This window comes from Callorhinchus milii, unplaced genomic scaffold (assembly GCF_018977255.1).
Source record: "Callorhinchus milii isolate IMCB2004 unplaced genomic scaffold, IMCB_Cmil_1.0 Scaffold7, whole genome shotgun sequence".
Taxonomy (NCBI): Eukaryota; Metazoa; Chordata; class Chondrichthyes; order Chimaeriformes; family Callorhinchidae; genus Callorhinchus; species Callorhinchus milii.
Window position 1 is genome coordinate 7,226,808 of NW_024704748.1, and position 12,205 is coordinate 7,239,012.

The 12,205-nt window shown below is 38.0% G+C and overlaps 1 protein-coding gene across 3 annotated transcripts in view; it reads right to left on the bottom strand.

Annotated features, from left to right (window-relative positions):
- Positions 1-4,055: 4,055 nt before the first annotated feature.
- The window catches only part of pald1a (phosphatase domain containing paladin 1a), an 88,527-nt gene continuing 80,377 nt past the window's right edge, over positions 4,056-12,205 (bottom strand). For 2 of the 3 annotated variants that reach the window (XM_007899593.2, XM_007899600.2), the window contains exon 20: positions 7,986-8,880. In XM_007899593.2, coding sequence (XP_007897784.1) covers positions 8,731-8,880 — 150 coding nt within the window. In that variant the 3' untranslated portion in view covers positions 7,986-8,730. Of the gene's footprint in view, positions 4,082-7,985; positions 8,881-12,205 lie in introns of those variants that run through there. The other variant, XM_042336998.1, reaches the window with a different exon arrangement.

Consider the following 12,205-nt stretch of genomic DNA (forward strand, 5'->3'; position numbering starts at 1 on the left):
ACTTAAAAGTATCCAAACCAAACACCATGTACCATGCACCTCACCTCTACACTGAAATTCCCAAGATATTTATTCGATATTTATTGTGAGCTAGATAAATTGTTACTTTGTAGTCTTCTTTGAAATATATTTGTCAAACCTAGTAAATTGATTATTTGTTGATATTTCCACTTGTAATTGTTTTGCTTTATTTCACTATATTCGATTTTAAAACATGAGAGAAACTTTCAGAAAAAAGCTTAAACATTTAGAATAATATTTGACCTATCACAGTCTTTGATAAAAACAGGCATTGATTGCTAAAGCTTCCCTTTCAATACAGGAAATATAAAAAAGCAGTACAGTATTCTTGTTGTTTCTATACAGTTTCTAATGCCTGATAATTGACATTTTCAGTAAGTTAGACAATACTGGACAAAATATTCAGTGTAAACCAGGTTTGTTCAACATATTAGAAATTGCATGTTATTTCTAAACTTCTGATAGTAATCCATTTCATAATAAGTAAATTAGCTGGATTGGACTCATTATTGATATGCTTGATATATCTGCAACAATTTGAATCTTTTGTTTCACTTTTAGATACACCACATACTTCACATCGTACTGTATGTCTGTGCCAAGCAAATATCCCTCTGTAGGTATGGTTGCAAATGAATACACGTTTCAGTGACGTTCAAAAACAGAAAAGGTGGTAAGGAATCTTCTAATGAGAGATACTTACATTGGCAAAATCTCACCTAATCCCGGAGAGCAAAATGCATGAGAAATGGGCATGTTAACACAGTTATACTGTGTTAACAGTGATGTACCTCATGTAAATCATACCAACAAACAGCTGAAACATTTAGGTTAACCTGGGAAAAGATCTATGTTATCGTAATTGGACTAGTTTCAATTTTTTTTGTAAATCCTACTGAGAGCATTGACGTCACAACACCAAAGGATTTATATTGTTTAAATGAAGCAGCTGTCTGACTTGAGACAGTTGTAAATGGATGAGATCCAGCTGTGGTGTGAATAAGAAGCTCTAGTCTTTACCAAATTTTACTCAAACCGCCCACAGTTTACCCCTTGAAACACAGCTGGGCATGCACTCTAGCTGCTAGCCTTCAGCAGTTTATAAACTACAAAGTTTCTTTCATCTCTACCAGTTGACTCTGTTTCTTTAATCCCAGGATGTGTGTACTCTGATAAAGTGTTAACAATTTCCTCTGTTGATAGCAAATTACGAGATAAATCTAGGGGCATCATTCACAAATCAGTAAACCACATGAGATGTTATTTGCATCTTTCTGAAGTAGGTCAAAGAATTACAAGAAAATAATGGATAGTTTGGCAGTAGTTGTACCCAGGGATTCTAGTGACGTCAAAATACTCAAGAGCAATGCATGGGTGGTTAAAAGGCGCTGAGTGGGATGACTTCCTGCCCCAAGTGACTGGTCTGCCCTTCCAGGTCCTTCTGATGAGCCAGGCTGGCTGTGGGGTCACCAGCAGTGCCTTGGAATACTGCAGACCCGCCTGACTCAGGAAACGGACTACCGAGACCACCACAGAGAGTTGGCTCAATTCGGACATTTCATTGCCAGGCATGTCACCTTGGAGCCAGTTCAGCTCCAAGAAGACCCCGCTTACCTGCCCCCCAACAGAGGATATCCCTTTCAAGGAGGACAAGCCAGTGCCCTGGTGAATGAACATCATTGATTAGTAAGCTTCATGTTGATTCAAGACATGGCAATATCCATAAAACCACAATAATTTATGACACAGTAGGTATCATTGGTCCATTTAAAAAAAAAAATTGTATCTGCTCCACCTATCCTAATCCCAATTCCCTGCTCTTTCCCTTGTGCTTGTCCCCCAATCCACTCTGCTTAAACAAACACCCATAGCAAAGTATACTATATCCCAATATTCCTCTGGAGAAGTTCTTCCTAATGTTCATAATAAAGGATTAAATACTCTGATGTAATTGCTATAATCATAATCGCCAGCTATTTCTAGAAATGACACAGCCATAAAGGAAACAAAACAGTTTGATTAACGTTTTAAGCAGTATCGCTTTATACTGTCACCAATATTCTTTTTTAATTTTTTTTCCCTGCCTTCACTGAAAGCTTTTGACTCCCCGCTTTATCTGGAGGACAGTTCCATGAGAACCAGTGCCCTCCAGTACATTGCCTGGATTGACATTACTAGATTTGCGACCATTGAGGTTAAACAGCAGCAGACAAATTTGAGCAGAAGCCTTGGCTGATTTCCCATACCCCGCACCGCCCCACCACCACCTCAATAATCATGACATTGAGGCAGTTGTAGCTGCCCATGTGCCACCGTAACTATGATTAGTTAATTCAGCAACAAAAAAACGAAACAACTTGGGATGTGGCTGGTCTGTTTGCCTTAGCTACTCACTGAATAAACTCCTTGAGCCAGTTGGAGGAAGCATGCAGTAAAATGCTAAATGGAAGAAATGTTAAGCAGACTGGGACAGACTTCAATTTACTACATAAAGCCTGATTTATATACCTGAATAGATTTTCTGCACAAGTAATAATAATACTTCTTGCATTTGATATAACGCTGTATCACGTTGTCGAGATGTCTCAAAGTGCTTCCACTGTAATATAAATTGTCTATTTTGTGGGCAATGTTCCACAAACAACTATGGGAGTGAGTGACCAATTTTATTTGAGGGGTTTGTTGGCCAGGACACTGGGAGAGAGAAACTTACTTCTCTTTTTGAATAGTGCTAAGGGATCTTTAACGTTTACCTAAACAGGTAAACTGTACAGGTGAATACCAATAAAGGCTATATTTAAAAATACCAATAGCATCCAATCTAGCTTTGAAGGGTCCAGATTAGCATTGAGGATATCGCAGCAGCAATATTACCTCACAGTTCACAATTGGATGAATGAGAAGATGTGCATTTCAAAACACGAAAAGTATTTGTTTTACACTAAATTTTAAAATTCTTTCGAAATAGGTTAGATTTTCCTATTCAGCTTGTTTGATGATGGTTTTAATATACTACTGAATTGAATGTGAAGAGTTCTGAGCCTAAAAAGAGTCACATATCCTACCTCAAAATTTGATATTATATTAAGTTAAAGAGAAATTTAAGTCTGTAATTTAACAATATAAAAATAAATCAAAAGCACACAGAACTCAATTTTCTTTGAATTTTTGTAATTACTGAGACAAATGATCACAAAGTTGAGTCTTTAGATTTAATCCACATTCAGAAGCAAAAAAATACTGTAAGGCATCATTGGAGTTCCTTTATGTCAGCAGAGACTAAATTGCTATTAACTTAGAGGAACTGAGCTATTCACTTAATCAGCATCTGAGATGGTTCTGGGTGATTCATGGTGGGCTCTTCCTGAATTTGATTGATGCAGTCAATATTTTAATGGCAAGAAATTATTTCCGAACATTTAAGCAACTGGGTGGCCACAAATTGTTTATTTTATAGTAAGAGCATGATAATAGCAAAGATTTGTTACTATACAAGTGTGCAGATCACAAAGTTCGTGAAAATAGGGGTCTGTTGTTAAGGCAAATTATTTAATTTTATCCTATGTCCTTCAGGAAATAAAGTGCTGGCACGTGAAGCTAAATAATTACCATGGGAAAGATCTGTTGGATCTCTGTTCCTCCCTCCATAGAGCCCTGACATATCAGATGGAATTTTTTTCAGTGTGTTTGAATGAATTAAGCTTTCTGCTCTGAAAGATGGTAGGTACACTTTATTTTCAAACATAAACAGGAATGTTGGATGTTTAGTCTGTTCTATAAGCAGCTTCGTCTACAGGTAGTTCTGCCAATGATAAGTCGCTTGGGTATAATACAAGCTGAAAGTATGGTTTTCTGGTCTGCAAAACTGAATCATGCCATGCCACCAAATTTTCAATACTTTACTTGCTGTAAGCACTTATCTTTTGGGTGTATTTCAACAACAACGTGCATTTATATCGCGCCATTCATGCAGGAAAGTGTTTCGGAGCGCATAACCTGACACGGAGCCAGGGGGAGGTGATGGTAAGCACGGTCGAAGAGGAAGGTCTTCAGGTGTGATCTGAAAATGGGAAAGGAGGGAGCAATGAATTGGTTGTTGTGGTCAGTGTTGTAATGGCACAGTCTTCAGAACCTCTTAGAAACAATTCTTTATAAGTTTACAAATGATTATAAAGACTTTCTTATCTACAATTGGCCGCTCAAAGAGAACCACATTTTTTCACAGAGCAACCCTAACTATTTGCAGCTCCTTTTATATTTACTGTTTAAATAATATTGCAAATGTCATATTGGAGGCATTTCTTTTCCTCTAAATCATGTCAATCAATATCAAATTAATTCTCTGAAACATGACGACCTCCTAACCCCCTACCAACCCGCCCGCTCCCTCTGCTCAGCCGGCTCTGGCTGCTCCACATCTCCCGACCCACTCACCCCACCATTGGCGGGAGAGCCTTCAGCCACTCTGCTTCCTCTGGAATTCCATCCCCCAGTCACTCCGCCTCGCCCCCTCCTTTGCCTCCTTCAAGTCCCGCCTCAAGACCCTCCTCTTCGACCATGCCATCGGCCACCCGCCTTCCCTTCCCTTATCCCCCCCTGACCCCAGCTCGGATCTGAAATGCTTTACACTGTCCAGCACCTTGGGACGTCCTCCCAGCGTGAAAGGCGCTATACAAATGTAATCTTGTTGTTTTATCCATAGCCTTTATTCATCAGAAGTCTGAGCCATTAACTAATATCAAAAATCTTAATTCTAAGGTCCAATGGTTAATGTATCAGTAAGTATTATAGCTTTTCCTCAGATAATTAAAAGGATTGAGTCATGTCTGCAATGAGATTGATGAACGTAGCAGGCTTGAGCTGAACGGCTTTTTGTTCTATACTTTATTCTTAAAAGCAGCTTGTGTCTAATTTCATATTATTAATCAAACCAAGTAAATCCATACTGAGCTAGACTGATTCTTGATTTAATTCCTTTCCCATTTTTGAATTATGATACAATAATTTGCTATGGCAAAGTAGTGAATATCCAGTTATAATCAGTGCACCATGAGTGTAGATATTCTAGTGAATCATTGTCTGATATTTTGAGCATTTAGGTGAACAAAGTAAATTGTAAATTGATATCCATTGAAAAAATAATTGAAGCTCATTTATGTGTTGGTGCATTGTGTTAAAAGACACAATTTTTATCAACAATTTATTTTGACTAGAAAATTGTAAAAGCAAACTTTTTTTAAAATCCGTTTTATTATCTTTTTGTGACAATATATTGAAACAAACAATGAGGTCTGGTTGCCTTGCTTATCAACATAGTTGTTTTCAGTTGAACACACCGAAGTTGCAGATCCTCTGTTCTTTAAATATACACTGTTTTTGATAGTGTTTAAGGGATTCTTCAACAAAACTGTGAGACAAAGTCAACCAGCTGAAATGTAACTCTTGGATCTTGTTTGAAAAACAATGGTGTGGCTGAAAATTCTACATTTTTGAAGGCATTATTCATCTTTTGTCAAAACATAACGCTTCTGCCGAAAGGTAAAAACTGAACAGAAAAAATTTGGCAAAAACATGAAAGCATAGTATAAAAAGTATAAAGTGCATGATGACAGATTTAGGACCATGTTGCTGATGAACATTTACCTGACTTAGCAACAAACTCTCAATTCTCTCACATTTCACCTTGTGTATCTGGTCTGGCACCAAGTATCCTGGATTCAGTGTCCATCTAACTTCCAAACAACAGTTGCACTTAAATTGCGGCTTTCACATAGTACAAATGTCTCAAAAAGCTTCATAGAAACAATGGATATCCATGGGCAGAAAAGGAAATTTAATGGTATTGATCAAAGGCACAGTAAATAGGATAAGTATTTTAAGAGGGCTGTGAAAGTCCAGAGAAAAGGTCCAAGGAGAAGAGGTTTTGGGAACGAGTTCCAGAGTGGGGTGTATAGTGGCTGAAGACTAGTCGCTGACGGTAGTAAGGGGCAGCAGTATCTCCAAAGTACATAGCAACCTGTTATCAACAGTCCAATATCTCAGAGGCCGCATTATAAGTGAAGCACAAAAAAAGCTGACCTTTGGGTTATTTGTCATTTATGTCACTACACGCGCTATGCACAAGAGCATCTGCTTTCTCAGCAACATTTTCTACGTTGAACACAACGGAATTGACATCAGTTGCAACCCGATGACTCGGACGTTGGCATTTTTTTTAAAGCATGAGAAAAGGGTGTACCGTGCTTCCAATTAGTGTGGCTCCACAGGACATCAGCACTGTAAGTGAACCCAAGGTAACACAAAGGGGTATGGGGGCTGTATATAGTCAGTACAACAACCCATTCTCTATCTCTGTTACTCTGCCCCTCTAGCACTGTGTTCCATTCCCAGCCAGTACTTGCTGTCAGATGCCTACATTACAATATCACTTGCTTTTTATTCAGGAAAAAAATCAGCTCAAAGTTCCTAATTGCTTTCCAGCGACCTGTGCTGGAACTTGCACATGTGTGGTTTCGAGTGAGAACAGAAATCAAGTCACCCATAGTAAAATAGTCTGCTAACAATCACCATCTATACTTACACATGAAAAATAGCCACTTTGTCAAGGTACTGATGTTAAATACACTCTGATGTGAGCTTGCATCTTTAAGAGGGGAGAAGGATGAGGATTTTAAATGTACACCCACAAATAGATAGAGTATATTCACAGCACTCAAAGCTTGGATAGACTGCCTTCAATAATATTCCTTTGGTTTCATATGATGACAAAGAAGAGAGGACAAGACTGAATTCAGTTGATGGAAAACGTAGCAAACTTTGCATACTTTGGGAGTGTTAACATAGCTTAAATAAACAGGAGAATGGACAAAAATAATCCCAATTCTAGATTCATTGCATTTGCATCTCCCTGGTACTGGGCCTAATGTACATTAACCATACATTTAAAAAGAACTGCTGTTTAAATGATAATTTTTTGTACATCATGAAAAAAATCTGATCAGTGATTGTTAGCTTCAAATGAAGTGACCCACATTACAGCGAAAATCCTAAAATCAGCAAAGGCAGATTCTGCATTTTGAAAAAAGCCAAAGTAGCACATTAAAGTTATTAAAGGTGCTAGGTTTTAAATACATAAAGTCTCTAAGAATAAACAACTATTCCCTTTTTATTTACATATGATTTCAAGCAACAAAGAATCCTCTAAATGCCTGACTTGCCCAAATTTTGTCCTCAAAGGGACACTCAGCCCTTTTATTTTGAAGTTAGTTACGTTATCTAATTTATGCAGTGTTTATGAAGCTCGTTTTGCAATATAAAAGTTTCAAGTCAGTTGAAAATATTTTGATTAAAATGTATATTTATCAAAAACACAAACAGATACTCTTTTTGAAAGGATAGGATAGCTCCATTTTAAAGGCACCACGCAGAGAAGCTTTGCTGCTGGGGAATGTGTAATGCAGAATGATACTCTTACCTTTTACAACAATGCAAAAAAAAGTCGGATCATGCTAAAACAAATTGTAACTTGATAAATTTGACTGGAGGGGAAGATGATGCAACTGTAATTTAATCTTGTTTCAGAATTTACTGATGCAATTCTGAACAAAACATTCAATTAGTTCTTTCTTGCCAATTTTTTTTTGCGGGGGGTTCAACACCTGCAGGTCTGACACGTGCATAAACCCATCAACATACCAAACCAAGTATCCAAACCAAGCTGAAACTTCTATGCATCCCACTTACACATGGAAATTACAGAGAGAGATTGTTGGAATGGAATGCGTAATCTCTCCCTGGATGATGCATCCTGCTTACCTAATTCCGGAAAGTATTAGGGGCAGGTTTGCAAGAGCCAAGGCTTGGAAACCCGAGAGTGTTCGTTGGGGTAACTGCTGCAGTCTAAACCAGCTAAAAACGCATATTTTTGCCATTGATATTGCTGTCTGGCAAGCTTTCCTGTTGCTTGTCCATTTGGACCACCCTACTTGTTCCTGTGCCAAATGAGTACAGTGTATTCGATAGAAAGAATGTCCCACAACATTTAATGTACAAAGCAAATATTAAGCGTTCTATACAACCTTATGGATCTGACATTTCCGCACCAACTGACAAAACATTTTGATAATAATATGACTGAGATAGTATTTTAAGTTGAACAGAACCTCTACGGTATAAATTAATGGTGAAAAATAAGGAAGATATTCAGCTGAGAAAGATTGAAAACTATTCAGTACTGAAAGGTTGTAGCACTCAGGTCATGAATGCTTTTAGTCTATTCAATAACCCATAACTACATATTTCTATTTATATTATGGAAGCACTGTTGAATATCTTAGGATTCACTAGTGGTGATTCCATTTTAGTTACACTTCTTTGAAGGCAGAGCGGTTTCTGATGATGTCCGATGGTGAAAATGGAAAAATTGGCAGTTTGCAAGCTATTGCATGTCTCAGCTGACTTTATTAAGTCGTTTTCTACTGAATGAAGTGAGTCTCCATACCGTTTTCATGGTGCACATCTGTAGGGCAGAGAGAATACTTGACACCTACCTGGCTTGTCATGTTTATCAGCATTTTGCTAGTAATATAAAAGTGTAAAAAGCAGTTTTAAAAAGTCTCAACAGAGTCAAACGGAGTCTTTTAGGACATAAAATGTACAACTACTGACCAAGGAGTAGGCATCTGGCAGCTCAATGGGAGGAAAAGAAACCTAAATGAACTCCCCTCGGAAAGGAAGTGAATTTGTACTCTGTTGCAGCCAACGGTAACGCAGTCCAGAAAGTGGTGTGTCTTGCGGGTCTTCAAATTCAAGGAAACCCAGCTGGTTCAGAATCTCATAAACGCCAGCCTTGGCTGCTACCTGAATGAATACATGCAAAGAACAATGTTTTTGTTATTAAGTCTTTCTTTAAATATTTCATATGCTAAAGACCACTTCAGTTGTTTTCGTTTTACAAAAATCATTTTAGAAATATTTACGAAAATAACAACTTTAGCCACACAATTGCATATTGTAAATATATTAATCCTTTAATTAGAAATCAAATCAAATTTAATCAAATAAAAGATAACACACCCTTTTGTGTGATTATATGAATATATTGATGCAAACAGTAAAATACCTAAACTTTTACATTAAAATTACCAAGCGTGGATGACAAAGCACAGGGGCTTTCCATATTTAAACCATTTAGTAAGACATTAAAGAGCCCGGTAGATGCAAGCTTAGATCGTCTCATCACCTTTTAAATGTGGATGACATTTTATGTTATGCAACAGATGTATTAGTATTTTAAAAGTATAGGGGCTCTAAAGCATGGTAAATTTTCAGTGGAGATTTGTTATTTGTTAGTACCAACAGCATTTGAAAAGTACAAATTGAATATCATTAAAATAATCCTTACATTTTAGATAGTACCTTTCACGTCAGGAGGGATATCTCAAAGCACTTCACAGTATCTTACTGTAAAGTGCAGTCAGTGCATTTTGTAATCTCCCTCCTTCTATAAGGACTCGGGGATTGTTGGTCTCCTGACTGGAGAAACTCTCTACTCTTTTCAAATAGTGCCATGGGATTATTAATGTTCACCTGAACAGGCAGATGGGACCTTGATTTAATAATAACAATCCTTGCATTTGACATAGTGCCTTTTGCATCAGTAGGATATCCCAAAGTGCTTCACAGGATTTAACTATGAAATGGAGTGACTGTGTACTTGTAGGCAAATGCAGCAGTCGAATTGCCCACAGCAATCAACCATAAACAGCCACAAAACGAATTACCAATTTTATTTGGGGGATTGTTGGCCAGGAGAAACTCCCTTCGCTTTTCAAATAGTGCCATAGGATCTTTAATGTCTACCTGAAAAGGCAGACGGAACTTCAGTTTAACGTCACATCTGGTACTGCTAACAATGCAAACCCCCGCCCCACCCCTAGCATTGCATTGGAGTGTCGTCTTAGACACTTAGTTCCAAGTCCCAATGTGGAGCTTGAACCCACAGCCTTCTGACTCAGAGGCGAGGGTGTTACCACTGAGCTGGGTTGACACACTCTGAGCCAGATTAGCACACATATAATATCTCATCCGATGAACGACATCTCCAGCAATGTCATGCTCTACAAGCATGCAATGGAGTTTCATTCTAGACTGTGAACTCCACATCCCAACGTGAGGGCTCAAACTCACCAACTTTCGACTCAAGAGGTAATAGTGCTGCTGTGAGCCAGTATGACATCCATTATTGAACAATTACTGATTTTTAAAAAATATATAAACCCTCGAAAAACACAATAACTAAACCAGTAATTTTAGGATTTGCCTCAGACTAAATTGTTTTCATAACACAGTTAAATCAGGACAGATTCAGAAGGAAGGAATAGTTGGGAATATTCATTCTTTGCTTCATATGCAAACTAAGTGGAAAAATCCCACTGTGACACACGTGTGTTTAGGAGATTTCTATTATTCTCCTTCATAGGGAAATGTATTGGGGGAAAAGATCTGATAGCAGTGGGGTAAATTACTGCCAGGATAGAGAGAGAGAAAGACCAATGATACCTCATTTTTACAATTGTCAGGTCAATCATCAATTTACCAACAATAGAATAAGACTACTGCAAGCTATCACAGCAAGCAAGAAAATCTACCCAACTATCGCTTAGCCCTAAGCCTAAAACCACACCTAATGTACCAGCACAGCATTTATTTTCCCAGATCAATTATAATTATTGTTCTTTCCGAGTGTGTGTTAGGTTCAATCAGTTCCAGACTGCTCACAGCCTGAGAACTTGGTTGAGAATGCTCAAACTGATTTCACCAAGGCTGCTTCACACCCAATAATGTGCAAAAACTTAACAGCCTTTTCATTCCTTCCCCCACTCCTAACAACACTCAATTTTCAGACATTTTGCAAATTTGCACACATGGTAAGGTGTTGATCCTCTATATTAGCATCATTTCCTGCTTAGTTTTATGTCAGATCAGTATGATTTACCTCATGCCAACTTAATCCTATAGTGGTCCATATAATTACATTTCAGAAAAACGTGCAACAAAAAAAGGTATAATAATAATCCTTGCATTTGATATAGCGTGTTATCACATCTTTGAGTTGTCTCAAAGCGCTTCACAGAATATGCTGTAAAGCGAATTAGCTGTATATTTGGTGAGCGAAATAAAAACAGACTGTTCAGCAATAACGATGTGATAATATTACTTGGCATATTCAAGAAACTGTTGAAAAACTTGTGGTCACACTTGTGTTTTAAACCCCTCCAAAATTAGTGATTTCTTTGTCAAGCATATAGATGGACTAGTTGGGGCTTGTTTCTGTTCTATGTAATTCTATGTAAGTAGTTATCCCACCACACACTCTGAGGTACCCAAGCTTTGACTCTTACCACTCTGCACCCAATGCTCTTCAGAATTAGAAAAGAAAGGGGCATCTCTCAGGGAGAGTGCACATTCCATTCCAGACATAAAGAAATTCCCAAGTGTAAGTGGCATACCCATATGGAATTCTCAGTTTGGTTTGAATGCTGCTAAGCATGGTGATGGATTTCTGCAGGTATCAATCAGAGGCCCAGGAGACCAATACAAAAACATCTCCTGCCTCAGTCTTTCTCTCTCCACATCCTCCTCCTTCAGTTTGTAAGATAAGACAACATGAACATACATCCATGACCACCATCACTGATGCTGCATAATTATACAGCGTGTAAGATGATTATTTTACCATTCCTGTGTGCCTTCGAGACTGACCATTCCAATTAGATGTGGTACTCCAGATGTGGTCCATCTAAGATCCAATAAAATCTACCAATAGAGGGCACCAGATTTCAAATCAAGTCAAGACAAAATATTGCTCTTGGGACCTTCCCAATGGGACTTATCTCCCTATATCTTTGAAGATTTTGGGCTGCCCTACTTCATTTTCTGAAAATATTATTTCAGAAAGTTTACTAAAATATTTGCAGCCACAATGGGGCAATGTCCCTTGGAAGTATCTTTTTGACCCCAGTTTTTACTCAGAGGAACAGCCTGAATTCTCGTTTCTGTACACCAACCACCCCAATGACTTCTTGGAGTGGGATTACAAATTTAATGCCAATTTTGGGCCAAATTAATTTTATACCGTGGGCCTGTATCCACAACCAATAAGGGTGAGATACCCACTTCACTT